Source organism: Catharus ustulatus, chromosome 9 (assembly GCF_009819885.2).
Source record: "Catharus ustulatus isolate bCatUst1 chromosome 9, bCatUst1.pri.v2, whole genome shotgun sequence".
Lineage (NCBI taxonomy): Eukaryota > Metazoa > Chordata > Aves > Passeriformes > Turdidae > Catharus > Catharus ustulatus.
The window spans coordinates 18122582-18144024 of NC_046229.1; the positions used below are offsets into that span (position 1 = coordinate 18122582).

A 21443-nucleotide genomic window follows, 5' to 3' on the forward strand; every position below is an offset into this window, starting at 1 on the left:
AAGAGTTAGCCATCCTGCATCTTGCTCCTGGGAAATTCTGAGAGAGATCTTGGGGGATGGACTGTGGTTCTGGTGACTTTTAGTATTGGCAGCATATGGCCCATGAGATAGATATTAAAATCCCTAATGGAAATTTCTAGAATATCACCATTTCTTCCTTTTGTGGTGGAAGACAATTTGAAAAAGAGTGTTGAGACTCTTCTCATAATGAACTTTATAACTGAGATTGATAATGCTCTTGGTTAGTAGAGTATAAAGAGTACAGCAAGTGGTCACCTCTTGATAGTTCTGTGGCTCTCTTAGTAGTACTTGGATGGGAGACCAAGGAAAGCCAAGCTGAGTCAGGAGATAAAGCTAGTGATGTATGGTGGTATTTTTTTCTGTTTTGGTTTTGGTGTGGACCATGAACTTCCTGTTGAGATTGTTGATGGATCTTATTCTTGCGGGCTTAAACCTAAGGATGAAAACTTGAATAAACTTTTCATAACAGTTTTCACAAATTAGAGTCTGTCTCCTGGCAGAAATTCACATTCACTTTGTGTATACCCTTGCATTTTGAAAACTTTATTTTTCTTTATACAGTCACAACTTAGTAATGAGCCTTTCCCAGCTGCAGCAGCCCTTCCAGGTCTTCTAGGAGATGGGAAGTGGTGCATGTACAGCGTATGAGGAGCTGTTTGAGCAAACTCACTGTATGCAGGTGTTGCAGCTTATGGTTGCCAAGTAATTCCAGAACTTTTCTGAATGCTGGTTTTAAGTTACAAGTCATTCATTGCTATTCTTTGATACTGAAAAAATTACAGGAAAAATTGGAGAATCCTCAGTTGTCTGTGGGGGAAAAAACACACTAGACAGTTGGTCTGTCTTGTCTTTGTCTCCAACATAAAGTGTTCTGAAACCAAAAAGGAAGTGTAATTTGATTTTGTTTGAGCTAACTTAAAGGAAAATCTAAAGTTTTGTGTGGTGTAGGTCTCAGCTAATGTATTGTGTTACCCCAAGGTTTGGAAAGGTTATTAGAGGCTGTTACTGAGTTACAGGGATGTGAGTCAGGACAAAGATACTGCAGGGTACATTGTACATTAACACATTCCATTTTAATGATATGACTGTTTAATTTATTTTGTAAATGGAAAAAATTAGATTTAGTATGTACCAAACTACTGGACTCTTGACTGAATTTTTAAATTGAATTATCAGATACTGTTTTTGATCAGCATTGTTTCTTAAAAGGGGCAAGGTGAAAGTCTGTTTTGTTCCGCATTGTTACACACAAAATAATTCTGGAGGTTCACTCCCTTTTCATGTTGTCTAAAGCGTCATGACACTCAAGCAGATAGAGGAATTCCACTTTCTTTGATGTTAGGCAGTAATACAGGTTATACCTGCAACTGGAGATTAAACTGCCATGGAATAAAATTTCTGAATGTGGTTATCTTCTCTATTGTTGGTTTAAAGGAAATAGCTGTGATTGTTCTTGAGCTGTTTGTTGCCCAATTAAAATTGTGCATTTTGGTCTCTGGAGATACCTAGTTACTCTGATCAAATCCATTTTTTTGTGTTCCTTCTGCATACTGTTGAGTTTAAGTGATATTTTTATAAATACAGTATTAATATATGCATATGTCTAGTCAAACTAAGTTTCCACATTTTTATATGCATAATCTTGGAAACGTTTTTGGAAATGGGTGTAAGCTCAAATGTAAAACTGGGAACTCAGATTATCACCACATATGATCATTTCTCAAAACTCTCTTCCTTTGATTGGAACTGAGATTTTGCACTGCTCATTATTCTTCAGATATGGTTGTGGTAGGGTTTTTTTAATAGTCCTGTAGCCATAAACTTAAACATGTGATTTCCTAATAGTTCCAAGGATATTCATCTTTGTAAACTCGAAGTCCCGGTTACAATTTTTTAAGATTGATTGCTCCAGTGTTTCTAATGAACTGTTACTAAACACAGTTAATCGTTACTGTTTTCACCCAGTCCATAATACTGATGTGCAGTCACTGAAGACGTTGCAACTGCATTGAAACTGTTACTTCACATATAAATAGGAAATGCTTTTAAGTACTTACTGCAATTTTAGCTACTTATGAAAGCAAAAAAGGTTTGTGACCAGTCTCATTTGTAATATGATACAGAGGCTGTAGTGGTTTAGTATAAGCAGGTACCACAGGACCTGGGCTGTTACTTTAATTGAGATTGTACCATGTTGATGCTGCTGTTTCTGTTCTTTATGTACTGTATTAATTGACTGAAGAAAACTTAGTTTTGAGTTGATAAAAACAATTTGTTACACAGCTGTAAAATTTTGTGTAGATGTTCTAGGTACCTAACTGTAAGTAATTTTTATCACCTGAAGTGCTTTTTGAAACTTCTACCTGGGTAACTGAGGTGGTACTTCTCTTAAAAATCAGATTCCTGTCTCACTGGTGTTTACTTGAGACCAATTTATACCAGGAAGTGAGGTTAATAAAATTACAGGAGCAACATAATCAGATGTGGTGAATCCTGTATAAAATCCGCTTCCAAATGGCTGACTGTAAGACAGAGTGTGATAGAAACCATCAAAATTTTACTTCTGAAGAGGATTAAAGTGTCATCAGCTGCACTTTTCTTAGGAAGCAAATACATTAATCTTGTAGATTTGCTTTTGTTCTGATGATCAACAATTACTTCTACAGTTTTCTTATAAACTAGTCCAGATCCATATCTGAATTCTGAGAATTAGGCATGGATTTAGATTGAAATGTCAGAGAATGTTACGCTCCCTTCGAAGTGTCAGCTGGCTCCTCTTTGAAAGAATGCTCTACTCTTCAAATCCATGCTAATACTGGCTGCTTGTCAACCTGTGCTTTTTCAGAGATTTAAATCTAATATCTCTGTTTTTGATTAGGTGTTGGTATTCACTTACTGAAAAAGCCATTCTATGCATAATTTTTCACATGAATGCTGTCTTTTCCTTTGATCTTTAAAATCTGCATTTGCTTGTCATTTCATATTTATTGCCTTTGATTACTGTACCTTGTGCTGTTAAATCCTAATCAGTGTCTCAAACCTGTGTGTTCCTTTGATCCAAAGGTAAATGGGATTGACTAATCAAAACTGGCTGTAATTAGGAGAACTGATTATATAATATTTTTGTTTTTCTAGAAGTAGTAAACAGTTGCATTAAAGAATGAAACCAGAACAGAAATCTGCATGTTAGTAAATAATCTGTATTTATGCCCCTTCTCTCCTGCATTTTAAGCTCTATGGCTTTAGTAAATAATTTCTTTTCTCATTTTTAACAAGTCTGAAAATCTTCCCTTGAAGACTCTTGGGCATGGTTGCTTAGCTACAGCATTGTATGTGTGTTATGCGTTTCACCTTCTGAATAAAAATAAGGTGAATTTTAAGGATTTCCTATTCATTAATAAGCACTGAGGAGCAAAGCAGAAATGTAAGGGAAAATGGAACACAGGAAAGTTACTTAATAAATATTATTATTTTTTTCTATTGTGTTTATGCATTTTCCTATCAAAATGTCTGCATTTAATCCCTACTAAGTAGAATGTTACAACAGGCAGTGGGTTCTGGGGAGAGCGAGAAGAGATTCTTACTTGAACTTCAGTAAGGAGGTTGCTATACAATATGTAGATACCTTTTTAAAAGTCAGTGTTTATTCTGTTTCTTAGTACATACTGATATAAAAAGCACCTGACTTTCTTGTCATAGTTGGGCTTTTTTGGTTGTAGTCTCAGAGAGTATAGAAACAGGCAAAAGATCAAGCTTACTATTTCCACACCAACTCCCTGCTCATATTTTGGTGTGTACTTTGTAACTGGACATGATCTCACTATGTGGGCTTTTGTACCATAGAGATGACTTCCAGATAAATGGATTTAAGAAATTGTACAAGGTTATTTTTAGCTAAAAGCAGAATTAGCACCCTTGTTTTAATGGTAAGGTACTTCATAATTGTGCCAACTGAAGTTACAGAGAGACAGTAGGGTGAAATACACAACATGCATGCCAGATTTTTTCTCTTAAAATCTTCTCTTAACTCTTCAATCCCTTTTTCCCCTGCATTCTATTATAAGCAGATTATTTCATATCAGTGTTCTCAAAAATTGGACTGTGATACGGTGTTAAGTGCTGGTCCTATGGATTGTCTTATAGAGATTTGCTTGATTTCTAAAATCCGGTTATTTGCAATGCTGATGGTAGGACTCTCCTGTTTTGGACATGTCCTTATTGAATATCTGGAAATACTGTGGCTAAAATCTTTGACTTGAATCTATGGTCAAAGCTTACTTCAGGCATGGAGTTCTGTGCTCATGGCACAGCACACGGTGTGCACTGTCTGTGTTACACTGTGGTCACACATTGGCCTTGTTCTCGTCTGCTGCTGCCTTCTGCATGTGGGAAAGGGATGTTGGATAACAAACTCTTCATTTCATGTCCAGTCACTGCAGTAGAAGTTGTAAAATATTTGCAAACTGTTCTAGGTCAAGGTGGTAAAATTTTGATTAGACCATAGATTTCAGCCTTGTGTTATTGAAAGGATCCTTATAAGTTGACAAAGGGAATAGAACATTAAACAGAAATAATTTGTTCATACAGTTTTCTATGTGTGTCTTCTCAAAAGAGACTCTAAAATAGGATCTTTTTTTGTTCTTTAATAGAAATCTGGTTAAGAAGTACTGTCCTAAACGCTCACCAAAAGATGAGGAACCCAGGTAAAAATGTCCATTTCAAGTTCTATGTGTAAAAAGTGAGAACTAACAGTATATGCTGTCCTTTTATGCTTTTTTTTTTTTTAATAAAGTATTTAATTGGTAATGACAACAAAAGAATTGTGCTTGGCTTCTTACAGTTCTGCTGTAATTCTTAAGCATGAAACCTTTGTTTACTCCTCTTGGTATTTTAATGTAGTAAACATGGCAGGTTGTATTTGCTCCCTTCTAAATTAATCTTTAGGTAACTGAAAATTTGAAAGCAGAAGTTTAGCTTGCTATGTATAGTCTAGTATTGTGTTTTAAAGAAAAGCAGTCTGTGTCCTTAGGCTTTGGTTTTTTGGTTAGTAATAGAAGTTTTCAGTTCATTTTTATGGCAATACAAATGCAATTGTGCATCTCTATACTGAGACCTGAGTGCACACAAATTGTCATGTTATGGTCAAGAAGAGCTCTAAAATGCTGACTTGCTGTGACTCCAGAGACAAAATAAGTGAATGTCTAATGGTGAAGGAACAATTTGTGCTAAACAACTTTATTTATCAGAAATGTGCTTGTTTTGCTGTCCATTCCATAGCCATTTTAAAAATTTATTTGAAAAAGCACAATACTTTCTTTTCTTTAGGGGTAAGTCTTAGGAAATAAAAAAGTGGATAAATTTTCAGGTTGCAGCCTGAGCACATGTTGTGCAGAGTGCCTGAGAATTCACGGTAGGATTTCCTCTAGCTCTTCTACCTATGTAAAGATCCTGGACCTGAGGGAATAGGTTTTCCAGTGCTAGAGTGGCATTTGAAATTCCCAAAAGCCAAGCCTATGGAGATGGCAGTATTCCACAGTTAAAAGAGAGAAAGATGTATATTTTAATGTGGTGCCTGTTTTTTTTTCCCTTTCTTCCCTTCCACACACACTTTCTACCCTTTGCCCCTCCTCTTCCCCCCTTTTTAGTGCCAGCCATAGTGGCACCTTACTTCCAGCCAAGAGGTGGGCAGGCAAACAGGCAGCTGTCTCCAGAGCTGATAGCAAACTTGTTGTGTAGAATCCATCGGGCTGCATAGGAGTGCTATGATTGGCATGTTCCACCCTCAAGACTACCAAGCACATCATCTCTGCAGCAAGCTCAGCCTCCGAGCCTAGGGACGTATGTATCCGTTCCCAAGCTCAGGCTCTCCCTGGGCAGCTTAGGAGATACCACTATACTACAGGGCTTGCCAGGTAGTATTCTTCTTCTTTCTTTTCCATCCACAAACCCCATGTTCTCATAAAATGTGTTTGAAGAGACATTGCAACATACAGTACATACTAGGCTTAACACAGGCTTGCTTTCCCAGCTTGTGTTTCTACTCTAACTCAATTAGCATTAAGATAAGGTTTATTGTAAAATATCTATGATTTTTTTTTTATTTAATCAGGAGTACAGACTCTACTAAAATAAGTATATTTTTAAAAGCTACCTAACTTTTTGTGTGTATTTGTTTGTGTGTGTGTGCTTTCTGTCAGGTTTACTTCGTGTATTGCCTTTTTTAACATCCTCAATGAGTTGAACGACTATGCAGGACAACGAGAAGTAGTTGCAGAAGAAATGGGACACAGAGTCTATGGAGAATTAATGAGATATTCTCATGATCTAAAAACTGAGAGAAAAATGGTAATTTCTGTGTTTTTAAATTTGAAAATAGGATATCAAGATGTCTTTTAATGAGTTTGTATTTGTTGATGTATTTGTTTACCCATTTTAATGATCATGGCAATACATATTACAATGTTTTGTAATACATTTATAAAACACATTTAAGGTTTTTCTATACTATATGATGTTATATACTATGATACAGTTATTAAACCTAAAAATTATCATGGGAAGACAGTGCGTATTAGTAACCTTTTTTTGCCAGTGTACCACAATATCTGTGGTACTATTCTTGCATATCTTCCAAAGAGTACGGGTAGCTTGTGGAAGACACTGCACATCATAGGCTGTCAGCTGGAACGGGGACTAATTAATGGTAATCATACTAAAAATACAGGCAAATTTAATTTATTTGTGGTGTTTTTAGCATCTTCAGGAAGGGCGAAAGGCTCAGCAGTATCTGGACATGTGCTGGAAACAGATGGATAATGTGAGTTTGTGTTTAGATTTTATTCCTCTTGAACTTAAATAAGATATACAGGCTTTAAGTGGAACTGTTTTCATCTGTCTTGCTTAAATTTAATATTATATTACTGAATGTCCAAGTAACTTAGTCATGTAATGAAGTTTAATGTATTTATAATTCCCTGATTAAAAAAATCTCTGTAAACAGCTTCTGTGTGTATGTTTGAGGGAAGCCTTGGCTTTTATCCAGCATAGCTGGCATAAAGGAATCTGGTTTTGAAATGGGCACAGACTTCAGTTGCTTCTTTTTGGGCTACTAAAAATGACAGTTTTTTTATATCAAGAGGAAATCTTAAGTGACTGAATTTGACTTGAGCTTGAGGGCTTCCAAGGTATATTGAAGAATACCAGTACAGGAGGTAGAACTACTGTTTCAGAGAAATGCAGGAAGTTAATGTGTCTAGGACAGGCTATAAGCTTCTCTTTTCTTGAAACAAATGCTTTTAAAGATAAGAAAATATAAAATTCAACCAAAGATGTATTCTGATACTCTGGTTTTCTATCTTAAAAATTTATTATATCTTTGATCCAGAGTATTGTGAAGCAGTACTGGAGAAGTGAATTTCAGTTTTGTTTTTGTGGTCTCAGATGACAGGGTATTGCTTCACTGTCATGTCAAAGAGCTTAATTCATCATCAGAGGATCAGAATAGAAGATGTGGTCGTTTTAGATGTTATTATTCTTCACCAAGGTAGTTTCCACAGTTCAGCTCAGACAGTACAGTGCCTCGTATTGAGTGCAAACTCAGTCTTTTAAATGCATTTAAATGCCTTTAAGGGACGCACTAACCTCAGTTGCCTGACTTTGCTGTGAAGCAGGAGCTCACAGTCTCAGCTGCAGTTTCTCTCTAGAGATCTCAACTTCTGCAACAATTTTTCCTACAGCAGTTGTCTTGACAACAGCCGCATATATGGAACATCAAGTGTATTGAATAGTGCTGTCTGTGCTACCTACAGCTGTGCCACTTGACATGAATACTGATGATGATTGTAGTGTAGATACATCCTTCAGATTGCCTTCAAAACAATTTAGTTGACCTAGTTGCTGTGCTAACAATGTGCTCTGTTAAAGGGACTTAGTGAATTTAAGATACTTAAATGGAAGCTTTGATATTTTGAGTTCTGAATTAATGTGTGAAACCAAATGGGAATAGTGGCTGTTGAAGCAGTAAGTTTGTGCCTTTTATAGAGCAAAAAGAAATTTGAGAGAGAATGCAGAGAGGCAGAGAAGGCACAGCAAAGCTATGAACGACTGGACAATGATACTAATGCGACAAAGGCTGATGTTGAGAAGGTAAGGGCAGTGGCTTTATTTTATTACCAGTGATACTTCATTTACATGTTAATCACCAGTACTGAAACAATATTCCTCGAATGTATAAAATTGTGTATAAAATATGCTTACTTGTTATGTACAAAATCAAAGTTCCAGTGACATGTAAGGCAGCACAGGAAAGGAGTGTGCTTCAGAATCAGAATGGTTTGGGTTGGAAGGGACCTTGAACACTGCCCTGGCATGGGCAGGGACAGCTTCTACTAGACCAGGTTGCTCAAAGCCCCATCCGACCTGGTCTTGAACACTGCCAGGGTGGGGCATCCACAGCTGCTCTGGGCAACCTGTTCCAGTGCCTCACCACCCTCATAGTGAAGAATTTTTTTCTTAATGTCTACTCTGAGCCTGCCCTCTATGAGTTTGAAATCATTCCCCCTTGCCCTATCACTATCTGCCCTTGTGAAAAGTCCCTCTCCAGCTCTCATGTAAACCCTCTTCAGGTACTGGAAGGGCCTCTAAGGTGTCCCCAAAGCCTTTGCGTCTCTGGGCTGAAAAATCTCCAAATCTCTCAGCCTGTCTTCATAGAAGTGATGCTTCAGTTCTCTGATGATCTTTGTCTTCCTTTGGACTCTTCCCAGCAGATCCATTTCCTTCCTGGGCTGAGGGCACTCCAGGTGGGGTCTCAGTAGGGCTGAGCAGAGGGGCCTGACCTGCTGGCCAGTCTGCTTTTGGTGGAGCCCAGATCAAGGGTTGGCTTTCTGGGCTGTGAGTGCACATTGCAAGGACCCCCAGGTTCTTCTCCTCAGGGCTGCTCTCAACCCCTTCTCTCCCAGCCTGTGTTAGGGCTTGGGATCAGCCCAGCTCACATGCAGGACCTGGCACTTTGCCTTGTTAAAGTTCAGAGAATCCCTCTGGATGGCAGCTCTCTCTGCTGTTTGGTACCTCGTGGTTTGTATGTTCAGTCACTCTCTGTGTTTCAGGATGTGCATTTAAGCAGTCTGGCTAAGGGAGCCACAGTGATCCTTGCTCTCTCTGTGTATAACAAATGAAGTTTCAGAGTGTCAGTATATGTGAAGTCTCACATTCTTTATATTTCAGTTATAAGGATGTTTGCTTGGTTTTGATGACTTGTGGCTAGTGTTCTTGCATAGTTGAAAAATAAAATAATGCTGTGTGTCATTGCAAGGTACAAGACATGTTTAACCTGATAACACTTTCCTACTAGGCTAAGCAACAGTTAAACCTGCGCACACATATGGCTGATGAAAACAAAAATGAATATGCTGCACAACTACAGAATTTTAATGGAGAACAGCACAAACACTACTACATTGTCATTCCTCAGATTTACAAGGTAAAAAAATTAACAGAAAAGTATGTCTGATCCTTTTCTAAAAAAGAAATAGACTTTAAAATTAAAAAGTCTATTTTTTAATTTAAGTGGATCATTTTATCAAGAAATTACCATAATCTTGAGACAACTGGTGTTTTTTCATGAGTGTGCTTACCATACTAATGCTTGGATTTCTGATGAAAATGCTTGGTTGCATTTTCTGTAAGATTTTATGTTTTATAGACTCTTCATTTAAATATTTCTGAAAGGTTCTGGCAAAATAAATATCGGAGGCATTTACAACAATCATTCTAATAAGGATTGATCAGTGGTTCTCAGGGTCCCTGTGTGTGTGTATGCTGTGCCTCTAGTGAGGTGGAGGAGAGCTCGTGGCTGGCAGTGGATCTCATGCACAGGTGAAAAACAGCTGCACTGGAAGCAGAAGTTCCTCCCCAGCCTCCAGTTAGTCCTTGCTCCATCAGTGTTACCAGCAATTCACAGATCTCTCTAAACCAATTTAAATAGTTAAAGATCAATACATTGTATCTAAAGTGGAGATTTCTTGAGATGGTTTATGTAACTATTAAGATTTTTTTAAACATTGTTTCATTCTTTCATGGACTTTGCCAAAGTAGAAAACCAGGTTAAAGTAGTTGGGGGTGTCAGGTGAGGAGAATTCAGAGTGTGTTGGCATGTACCTTCAGCCATTTGGGAAATATGGGTGAGAGCTGATACTGAGATAGGGAGTGAGGAAATGGAAGGTGAAGCACTGGGTTTATTTGAAGGTATTAAACATGCTTGATGTTTTCCAGAAGCACATGTCAGTTCATATTTTTTTTAAATCCTTACTAGAAAGTCTAGGATTCACAGGAGAAAAATGGCCTTGGCTTATTAAAGAATTTTCTAATATTTTAACTGTTAAGCAGCACTACAGTAGGTCTGACTTCACACACTGATCCAAGAACTGCAGTCAGCTCCCACGAGAAACAGGTTGATCATCTCTGTAGCTTGCACCAGACTGTTGCTTTACTGCCTTTATTTCTCCAGGGTTAAAATCTGTTATCATTGTAAGATATTACTCACATTTTTTGAACTCTACAGTAAGACCAGAAAGGCCTAGTCTTGCTTTCTCTTGGGACTACACTTTTATTACTTCATTGCAAGTATTTGGTATCATTCTATGGGAAATCCTTGGAGAGGGGTTTAGCATGTCTAGGTGGTTGTTTTCATGAAAATGAATATTGTTTGAGACATCTGTCTCAGTGTAGATATAGGAAAGATCCAACCTTCTGTCCAGTTTTTGACAACCTATTGGTACATGTTTTACTGATTTTTAGTTTTGTTTGGGGTGTTTTCCACATTCAGGTGTAAAGACCAGGGCTATTATCTTAATAGTATTTCTCTTTATTCTTTTTTTTGTTCTGTTCCAGTAAATGTTTATCGCAAATCTTACGTAATGGTATTCTTCTCTTTATTTTATTGCACACTGCTAAAGGAAATGGTTTGTATTTCAAATCAGTGTCTAAACTGCAGATAATTTAAATTTTTCTTATTTTTCCTGCATTTTAAATGGTATTGCTTGGGAGGTATAATATTAAAAGCAAGATGGAGTTGTTTATCACCAGAGAGGAATTACTTGGAAGTAGAGAGTGAGGAGATGCAGAAATCAGTAAAATTTCTTCACTGTGATTTTCATTTTTGCATGTAGCAAATACTTCAAACAGTTGCCTGTAAGCATTGTGCAAGTGCTTTGTGAAAGAAAAAGGAAAAGAAAGTCCAGTCCTCTACGTGATTTTTAGAAATCAAAGAGCATAAAGTCTTCATGACTGTTGTACTGGGCATCCTAAGTACATCTGAAAGGACTTTTAAATTCTGGTTTTTTAAGCAAATAAAATTACTGGGAAAGCATAGAAATTCTGTTCTACACTGTGGTGACCACAGTAACTGCATATGTCAGGATTGAGAAGGAAAAAATTAGCAAATGAAAGCTTGATTTTATCTTTCTTTGCACTTGCAGCAACTTCAAGAAATGGATGAAAGGAGGACTATCAAACTTAGTGAATGTTACAAAGGCTTTGCTGACTCTGAGCGCAAGGTTATTCCAATTATCTCAAAATGCTTAGAGGGGATGATCCTTGCAGCAAAATCAGTTGATGAACATAGAGTAAGTAGAACTGATTAACTTTTTAAATGTGTGTGAACAATTTAACTGCTACAGAAGCTGTGGAGAGGGGAAAGACTCATTTACCCTGTACAGTTATCTTTCTGTTGTCAGGTATTGTCTTCAAAAGAGTTGTGACTTTGATTTCAGCAGAAGGGACCACTTCTGCTTTTGTTGTCTGCTCTCTTCCTGCTTTATTGATTTGGTGTAATCCAATATCTTTTGACATGTTCTCATTGGGTGTGACTTTGGACACATTATTTTGGTTATCCTGAAGTATTCTGGAGTACTGTGGTCAGTATTTTCCCCTGTATGTGACATTAAAACATATAAAGGGTGTTCAGTTAACAAAGTGTCATTCTGGGTCCTGTTTGATTGCAGCAGATTCTGTCCTATTTCATCTTACTACATCTAATTTCTTAGTTCTGTCCTCATTTCAGAGCCAATGTTGAAAGATTAAAAGGTGGAAAGTAGTTTGGCCCTGTTTTAAATCTATGGTAACCCTTGGGAAGTATTTGCTGGAATATTCTGAGTAGCAGAGTATGCTTTGCTATATACTCAAGAGCACTGCTGTGATAAAAGAATGTTGTTGTCTTAACTTGCTCTGTCCAAAAGTTTGTTTTGAGCTCAGATGCACCTTCTGTGCATCTCTGCAATTAAATGAAAAATTTGTCTCTGTTTTTTCTCTCTGGTTCTTGATGGGCTTGCTTTTTAAACTCCTCAATGTCCTATGTTTAGGACTCTCAACTAGTGATAGACTGCTTCAAATCTGGCTTTGAACCTCCTGGAGATTTTCCATTTGAAGACTACAGTCAGAATATTTACAGAACTATCTCTGATGGAACCATCAGTACACCAAAGCAAGAGGGAATGAGAATTGATACAAAAACTACAGTCGGCAAAGCTAAAGGAAAGCTGTGGCTATTTGGAAAGAAACCAAAGGTAACAATTAAGAAATTACTACTTGGAAAATTAAAGTTTGAACATTTAGGGTGCATGGAAGCAACAATTAATGTTTTTTTAAAAAAAATCTTCCCCTTACCTGTCCATGTCTTTTAAAGCATGTGTAAGGAGATCAGAAGGTTTGAGTAGGTTTGAATACTGACCATGTTAAAAACCAAGTTGTCACTGGGGAGTTTTGTCAGTTTTCCTTGTAGTAATTTGTGTCTGACAGCATTTTTAATAGTTACTTGATAAAAGGAATTTCCCATTACTGTAATGTTACTAAAATTCTGTAAAGACTTTCTGTAGTTTCATAGGAAAGGTGTTAATTATGAATGTAAAAATAAGGGGAGGGGAGAGTATGCTTTGGAATTGGGCAGACTTCAGATCTGTCTGTCATGGCACAAAAAGCAACCCCCTTCTAAATATCACATTTATATATAGAAGTGTTGTGTAGATTTTTATTACACCTGCTGCAAGTTTTGAAAACTCCTGAGGTTTCTCTGAAAACATTAAAGTTTATCATATGTCATTGGTAAAACATACTGTGGAAGCTCCACAAAGATAAATGTCCTAGAAGAAATATTACTATGAAATAGGCAAAAATATTCCTATTCTCAAGAAAAAATTGAAAGCATACTACTTTGTTTTCTTGTGAGTTACAGTTAACACTTTATGTGTGAGATGTCTTCATGGATCAACAAAAGATTGTCAATACTTGCATTAGCCATATAAATGAATGGAGCATATACATATTTAAAATTTATGCATTATTTAATATTGGAGCATATCAGTGAGCTGTTGTAATTATTCCCATAAATTTCTGTGAGGTTATTTTAATGCTCCAAACCAGTTTGTCATTTATTACAGGAAACTATTCTTAGGTCTTCTTAATGGTAGAACTTACTTTCCACTTGATAGTATTCTGAGAAAGTAGGTATTTACAGAAAGGAAGGATACAGCTGTTTCTTTATTCCATCCTCAGCATGTTATTTAACTCCAACTGTGTATTAAAAACTGATTGTTTACTTTTCATGCACTATAATTGATTCATAGCAGTTCACATGCAATAATACACAGGCATATATTGCATTTGTCTGCAGAGGTGGGTGAGACTTGGCCTGTTCTGAAATTAGATCACAGTTGCCAGTTTGACCACAAGACATCTTTCTGAGAGTTTGGAGAGTATGTAAATGTACACTGGTTTCAGTCTGGACCTTGGTATTTGCTGTAGTCCCTTATTGTGATGACAGCTGAAATAAGCTGACAAGACTTGCCCTACTCCTTCTTCTGCCCAGTTCACTCACTGTGTGTAGCATTCAGGGGGTCAGCCTTGCTGTTTCCACTATGGAGTCACAGGTGTGACGTGTGTACATACTAGATACATCTCTTCCCTAAGCACCTGCATGAAATGAAAAATTTTGTCCCTGGTTTTTACCTGTTTTTGGGGAGGATGGAGGAGCACTCTACAAAACAGCAACTGGAAGCAAAATACTTACTGGAAGATGCATATTTAATTCCAGATACTATTGACAGGTTTTAAAATATATTCTTAAATTATCTATTATAAAATGAGCTGGTTTACTACAGCTAGGGTATTCATGGGGGCCTTTGGACCTTCATGTAGCTGAAACTATGGCTTGTCTTGACTTCCAGATATTCCTTTACCTGTTTTTAATGTTGTCAAAGACATAAAAGCCTTTTATAAAGGGAATGAGTTGTGCAGCAGTGGGAACAGTAAAGGAAAATTGAACTGGGAAAGAACAGCAGAGGTATGAAAGACAAAAAATGAGAAAAGCAATTTGGAAAAAGGAGAGGAGGTTGTTGGGATGATATTAAGAATACCGGGCAGCCATTGGGTCAGTCCAGCTTGACTAAAGAATTTGAGAATACTTTTTGTTTTAATTATTCTCCATAGATGTACCAAATATTTCTGGCTAACCTGGTAGGGTACCTCAATATGTAGGAGGAAATAGTGAGCAGGAATGCTTGAGCTTCCAGGATGATTGTAACTAAATTGACAATAGCAGAGCTGCTTTAAGAAAAGAGATGGGGAGCTTTTGGGAACTTGTTAGGATCTTGTGGCAGTGTTGTCTAAAGCTTCCTTCCTTCTCTGCAGCAACCTATAACTCTGAAGATTAATTCATGACAGAAACCTTTTAAACCCAATACAGTTATACTATAAATGTGTCTGGAACGTTACAACCTGTTTCTGTGTTGGATGGATATTTTATTTTTGTAAGACAGAATTTTCATTTTAAAATCACTTTGAACATTTGGCTTATTTATTGCTTTCTTTATTTCCACATTAGCCACAATCCCCACCCCTAACCCCTACTAGTTTATACACATCCAGTACTCCTAATGGGTCCCAGTATCCCATATTCTCCATTGAACCAGTGCATTATTGCATGAGTGACATAAAAACAGGGAAGCCCAGAATTCCTTCTTTCAGAAGCCTCAAAAGAGGGGTAAGTTTGATAACAAGTTGAAATGCATGATGGGCTATGAGCAGTGTGTTTGTGATGTGGCTTTTCTAAATGCTCTTCACCCTCATTATAAGGCTGGCTTAGTTAAAAGTAACACTTCAGCTATAAGGTCACTTCTAGGATACTTTATTTCATACTATACAGAAATTACCGACAGATTAAAAAGAAAATAAAATAGAAATATTCTTTGTCACATTTTAAATGCTTGTGCCTAAAAAAAGGTTTTATAAAGAGGGTGCTCAGCATGTGTTTGATACCTTTCTTCATTGTTGTTCACTTTCACAAATGTTTTCCTACCATCTTGTGACATATTTTTGTAGTAATTTATCATTGGATATACAGTTACCACAAAAATCATCTGACAGATCAGATGTCTTATTTGCTTACTTTAACAATAGTAGAAGTTGATTACTAGACACTGAATTAAGAAGGAAGAATTTAATTTCTTTTGTACATGAAATGCTATAGCTTATGGTGATAGCAGACATTGAAATACTGAATTTTTAAAATTAGCATTTTAATGCATTTTCTAATTAATGTAATTGCTCTTGTTTGTCCTAGTTTCTTTTGGATAAAATTATTGAAAAAAATTACTACCAAATGTCACTGAGACTTATCAATTAATTTACTAATAGAGTGGCATATTCTGCAAATAGAATTTGTCTGGAAGCCAGTAGAAGGGAAATATGAAGTGGTTTCCTAGCAACATTTATGGTGCTAGTGATGAATGTGCTGGAACTTTCCTGTTATGTCAGAAAAGCATAGGCTGCCCAGTTTATGTATGTTTAGTGATATTTATTGAGCCAAATAAAAAGGTAATTGGAGACATTTGGTTATATATAATTAATAATTTTTTGGTATTTCAAGACAATATTGACTTGCTATCTCGTGTGCATTAAGAATGATTGACTGTTGTTGATATAATGTGGAGATCAAGGTGCAACAATGTTCTATTGCAGTAAAGTTACAATTTAGAGGCTCCCTTGTTGTCATTCTGAAGCAGAATGAGTTACAGTTAAAACTTACTCTATTTGTCTTTAAGTCGTGTTGTGGTATCTAATTTCAGGCCCCCAGATACCTTGGAAAGAGCCTTTCTAGCACTGCCATTTTTAGAAAATTCTTGTGTCCCTCTAAGTCTCTATGGACAGCCTTTCCCTCCTGAGTCATTACGTCGTAATTGAGTCTGGTTGTGAAGGTGATGCCTCTTCTCCAGTGCTCACTGAGGAACTGCCTGGGTTAGGTCCTTGTTGGAATGGCACAGGCCTTGATTACATCTTGATTTTGTTGATCACTAAATGTATTGAGTCCTGCCTTACAAATCATCACCTTGTACTACCAGTAGTTCTAGAACCTCTTTCGAGGGAAAGATCATCTCGTAACAATTTCAGAAGGCTAATGGAAAATGAAACCGTATCTTTATTTGATTTTAAAATATATTTTTAATGTTGTAAAATTGAGTTAATTTAATACATTTAAAAATAATATAAATTTAATAAATCTTTAACATCACTAATATCCCACAGATCTAGATTCACTCATACTTCATCTCTGCAAAATCTTGAAGAATGAGCATTTAATTTATATATAATCTGAATTTCCTTGCAAGCATTTTAACACCACAATAGACACCACATTATTGCATATTTTTAAAGTGTTTTCAACTAGTAGTAGATTTTTTTAAAAATCTCATTGGTCATTCTTATCTTTATAATATACCTTGATTAAATGCTTAATAGTTGGTAGTATGTGGTGCTGTTTCCCATGTGTTCTGTCCCTGGGAAAGGATTTCCAAGTGGTACTGACATGCAGAACTACTAAACCATAGATCATAGAAAAGTTTGGTTTGGAAGGGACCTCAAAGATTGTCTCGTTCCACCCCCCTGCCATGGGCAGGGACCCCTCTCACTAGACCAGGCTGCCTTGAACCTGCCAGGGATGGGGCATCCACAGCTGCTCTGGGCAACCTGTTCCAGTGCCTCACCACTCTCTGAATACAGAATTCCTTCCTAACAGCTATTCTAAAGCTATCTTCTTTCAGTTAGAAAACGTTCCCCTTTGTCCTGTTACCATCTTCCCGTGTAAAATGGTGATCAGTTTGCTTCTGCTGAGTTTTATCTGAGTTGGCATCTATCAACCAGTGAAGCACACTGGTCATTTTGTTTAACATGTACAAGATTTCACTCAGGGCCCTGAAGATCACAAACTCAGTGTCCCTCCACTCTGTGCTCCATGCAGTGCATTTTCCTGTCAGGATGCAGAGAGGAGCAGCGAACTGTAGCTGTAGAGTAGGGTACTGAAAGAGGGTGTAAGCAAGTGTAGCTGCTGTGTTAGTGCTGCTGTTACCTGCTGCTGCTCCTCCTTTGAAATCTTAATTCCAGACAGTGTTAGTGCTTATGAGAGGCCTGTGCTTGATGCCACTTGGTACATAACATGCCTGCATTATCAGCAGTCATCTGTAGACCTTAACAGAGTTTTCCTGAAAGACTCTTTCTGAAGGAAATAGGAAGTTTGTTTATGTCATTTTGCATCTCTGGACTTTGAGTTTCCTACCAAAGTATTGTTTGCAAAGGTGCTTTATTCCCTCATTGCTAGAAATTCTGATGTTGTGTGTGTGCCCCAAAGCAGCAGCCTTAACAATTGCTTGGGGTCAAAAGTGAAATTGAGATATCTGTATTCTAAGTTGCTTGGTGTTTCTCTGGAAAGGGTCATCCAAATTATTAAAAGCATGATCTTCAAAATGCTGTGAATGTTAAGCCAAGATTCAGCTCCTGGCACCCATGTTTTATTTGTTTCCTCTAAGGATAAAGTCTTTGCTCTTTAAATGTCTTTATTTTTATTTAGACTAAAACAATTTTAGATAACAATGACCCAAATGCTTTTTTCAGAAAGTAAGATTAATTACTTCTAGACTTGAAAAATATCTGTTTATTCTAGATCTACTGTGATAACAAAGTAAACACATTGCAAAAACTACTTTTGTAAGAGTGATTGTAGAGGATTTTGAGCTATGATTAACAAATTTTTTTGTATATGGCTGATCAGTCCATCATCATCAAATTCTGCTATTTTGTGTAATGTTGGCTGTGTGTGTGTTTCTTTTCCTACAACAGAAGGCTCTTCAGCCCTTTGTTCAGAACACTAAAATTCAAAAGTAGTGTAATGAAGGTGTGTGTTAAAATTTTGTAAGTTAAAAATACCCATTACCACCTAGTATTTTTTAAATCAGTAATTCTTAAAGCAATTATTTTGTTGTGCTTATAGTAAAATGTATTTTTTTATAAATGAAAACATCAATCCTTAAGTGATATTTTAAAAATACATTTTTAGGCATTAGTCACTTTTGTAACTGCTCATTGCATGTAAATAATTTCCCGTTTCTTTCTGTTTTCAAATGAACTGTGCAGTGGTCGGTGAAGATGGTAAGCCCGTGTGCTGATCTGTCTGCTGTACTCCTGCTAAGATAGCATGAAAATAATCTTCTGAAAGTGTTTCCATATCATAACTGCTTTAAGTCAGGTGCTGAAATACATCTTCAGATTTTCCGCTCATATGCACAGTCTTCTTATCATCCATGCTTGATGTAAGGCAATTAGACTTGTGATCTGGCTGCAACTAAATCTGCAATTTTGGAATTTTAGAGTTGACCAGTATTCACAAGTTGGTCATGATGGAAGTACTTGGTGATTTTTCTTTGTCAGGAAAATCGTTTAAGCAGCATAAAATATTTACATGAAAAGATTATAAAATTTGTGTGAAGAAGGGATACTGAATACTGCACTTCTTTGAATTTGGAAGAAAAATTTGCAGGGGAGAAGCATTATGCTTAGAAATACAGGAAGCTGTTACATTAAATAAAACCAAACCCTAATCAATACTGTATTGCAGAGTAAATTAGTAAAAATTCACAAAAAGACCCTTCTTCTGATTCATCTTTTAGGATACTGGTGTTTAAACTGAACTGTAAGGAAGAATGATAGAGAGGACACAATTGTATTTTTGTTTCTTTGTAGTGTATTCCACTTAAGTGTTTTCTTGTAAGACTTTCTGAAGGGAACAGAAGTTTGTCATTTTGCATCTCTGGACTTTGAGACTATACACAGTATTCTTCTTCCTCCAGAAAGAAACACTTGTGTTATTTTGGAAACATCATATCTTAATTTCCCTTCTTTTATGATGTCTTGTATTCCCTTCTTAAAAAGCAGTGAGATTGATTTTACAAGTGCAGAAGAGTTGAGGGAGTGAGAAGATCTTAAAGTGGGGGGTGCTGGAAATTTGGCACCTGAGCCTAAAGTTTGTGTCAAAATCTCACCAGTCAAGTTTCTGCAAACCTTCTTCTGGACAAAAGAAATGCTGGTCAGCTTGGTTTTCCTCCATGGAGGATTACTGGAATGGCAAGTGGGTTTCTTGGGTTAAAACCAACATCCTTAGGCAAATGGGATCACAGAAAAAAAAACCAACCCAAACCTTTGGTGATGAAGATGTGTACCATATTTCCTTCTTAACACTGTCAGTGTCTGTCACCCTGAGGGGGAAGAGTTTTCACAACAAACTTGCAATATACATAAAAAAATTTCTTCCCATGCATTTCATACCCAGACCCTTATATCCTTCTTATCTTGCACAAGTTTGCAATGCAGTTTGCAGGTTTGGGTTCATAACAATAGGTGGTCTTAAATTGGCTGGTTTATGATTTGTTTTTTTTTAAGTTTGGGAAGTAAAAGGGTTTTTTCCTTCCCTGAAGTTTTTTGGTTGTTGGTTTTTGGTTTTTTGGTATTTTTTGTGAAAAAGATGACTTGGAATATTTGAGCAAGTTTTGAGTCAAATGAACAAATGTAACTAAGAATTTTGGTATTACAAAGGTTTTTTTCTGTGCTCTGTGAACCAGTTTTACTTGAGGTAAAATCTGTCAGAACTTTGTAGGTTTTAATACATTTTCTAGGTTTGCTAAAGTTCTGGAAGAGACCTATAATAGTGCTTTGTAGTGAAGATATAAAATACAAAAATCCAATATTTTGATACCATCCAAATGACCACAGAATACATTTCAGAGAAAGATACAATTTCTAATATATGTATATAATTATTATATACACATCTTAGATTTTTTGTTCTGACTCAAATGATTCTGTCCTTTCCAAATCTTCTGTAAGTGCAGTGGATGTAAGAGGAGGTACATTACTTCAGAAAAATGAAGTCTAGAAATGTTAAGTTACCTCTGTGAGCAAATTGCTACAGAAGGCAGAAAGCCCCTTGACTGAATGACTCCACTCTGGCAGCAGGAACATGCATTTATTCTGTGCGGTCTTTTGTAGAGCTGTCTGTCAGTAGAGTTTTTAAGTTTTAAGAAGGTCCATCTGCTTCCAGTGAACACTGTCCATGTGTGGATATGTCAGTTCAGCTGCCCAGACCTGTGCATGTAGTAGCTTGTTTCATAGTATTTCTGCTTGCAGGGCCCTGCACTAGAAGATTTCAGCCACCTCCCTCCGGAACAAAGACGCAAAAAACTGCAGCAGAGAATTGATGAACTTAACAGAGAGCTACAGAAGGAAACAGACCAAAAGTGAGTGCATTTTTTTCAGGGGTTCTGTCAGGGTTCTCTGCTCTTTTTTAATGTCCTCTGCAGTGCTCAAAAGCTAGGGGGTCAATATGCTAAGCCAGGCTATTAAAAAACCTTTTTAAATTCATAGTTTGTTTTATATAGGTTCTATTAATATTGCTTCCTTCTGCTTTACTGTAATACTCATTTTGATTCTAATACTGCATAGGGAGCATTGGCTCTAAAATCTAAAAAAATGTGTGGGTCTTCTTGAGCAAGATAGCTGCAACTTTGTGCTTTAAGAACAGCACGTGACTAATACTTAGGAAATTGTATATAACAAACAATATGGGAAACAGTACTGAGACTGTGTAGGTGAGAGTCAACAGCTGGAGTCCTTGTGGCCTGTGCACAACACAAGAAAGGAAGGCAGAGGCGCTAAGATGAAGAATGGGAGAAGGATTTAGGCATGGTGTGAAGACCAGTAGCTCCTTACTGCTGTGCTTGGTATCTAATCACAGTTCAGGATCTCATACACATTATTTTAGCTTTAATGAATCAAAACTGGTATATTAATTATTGTCATGGTTTGTATGTTTGTAGAGATGCCCTCATCAAGATGAAGGATGTTTATGAAAAAAATCCCCAGATGGGTGATCCAAGCAGTTTGCAACCAAAATTAACTGAGACTATGAGCAATATGGACCGTCTTCGGATGGAAATACACAAAAATGAGGTTAGATGCTATAACAGTTTCTTGGAAAATGTAAATGATTGGTACAATTGTACTTTGCCTTACAGATTTTAAATATAGCACCCAGAAAAACTACTTAAGAG

General features: G+C 36.8%; 1 protein-coding gene across 5 annotated transcripts in view; it reads left to right on the top strand.

The window, feature by feature from the left end:
• FNBP1L (formin binding protein 1 like) overlaps positions 1-21443 on the top strand; it is a 57223-nt gene that overhangs the window by 30780 nt on the left and 5000 nt on the right. For 2 of the 5 annotated variants that reach the window (XM_033067149.1, XM_033067150.1), the window contains exons 3-13: positions 4671-4724; positions 6219-6366; positions 6776-6838; positions 8062-8166; positions 9371-9499; positions 11496-11642; positions 12378-12581; positions 14894-15052; positions 18475-18489; positions 20521-20630; positions 21210-21342. In XM_033067149.1, coding sequence (XP_032923040.1) covers positions 4671-4724; positions 6219-6366; positions 6776-6838; positions 8062-8166; positions 9371-9499; positions 11496-11642; positions 12378-12581; positions 14894-15052; positions 18475-18489; positions 20521-20630; positions 21210-21342 — 1267 coding nt within the window. The remainder of the gene's footprint in view (positions 1-4670; positions 4725-6218; positions 6367-6775; positions 6839-8061; positions 8167-9370; positions 9500-11495; positions 11643-12377; positions 12582-14893; positions 15053-18474; positions 18490-20520; positions 20631-21209; positions 21343-21443) is intronic. The other 3 variants (XM_033067151.1, XM_033067153.1, XM_033067154.1) reach the window with 3 other exon arrangements.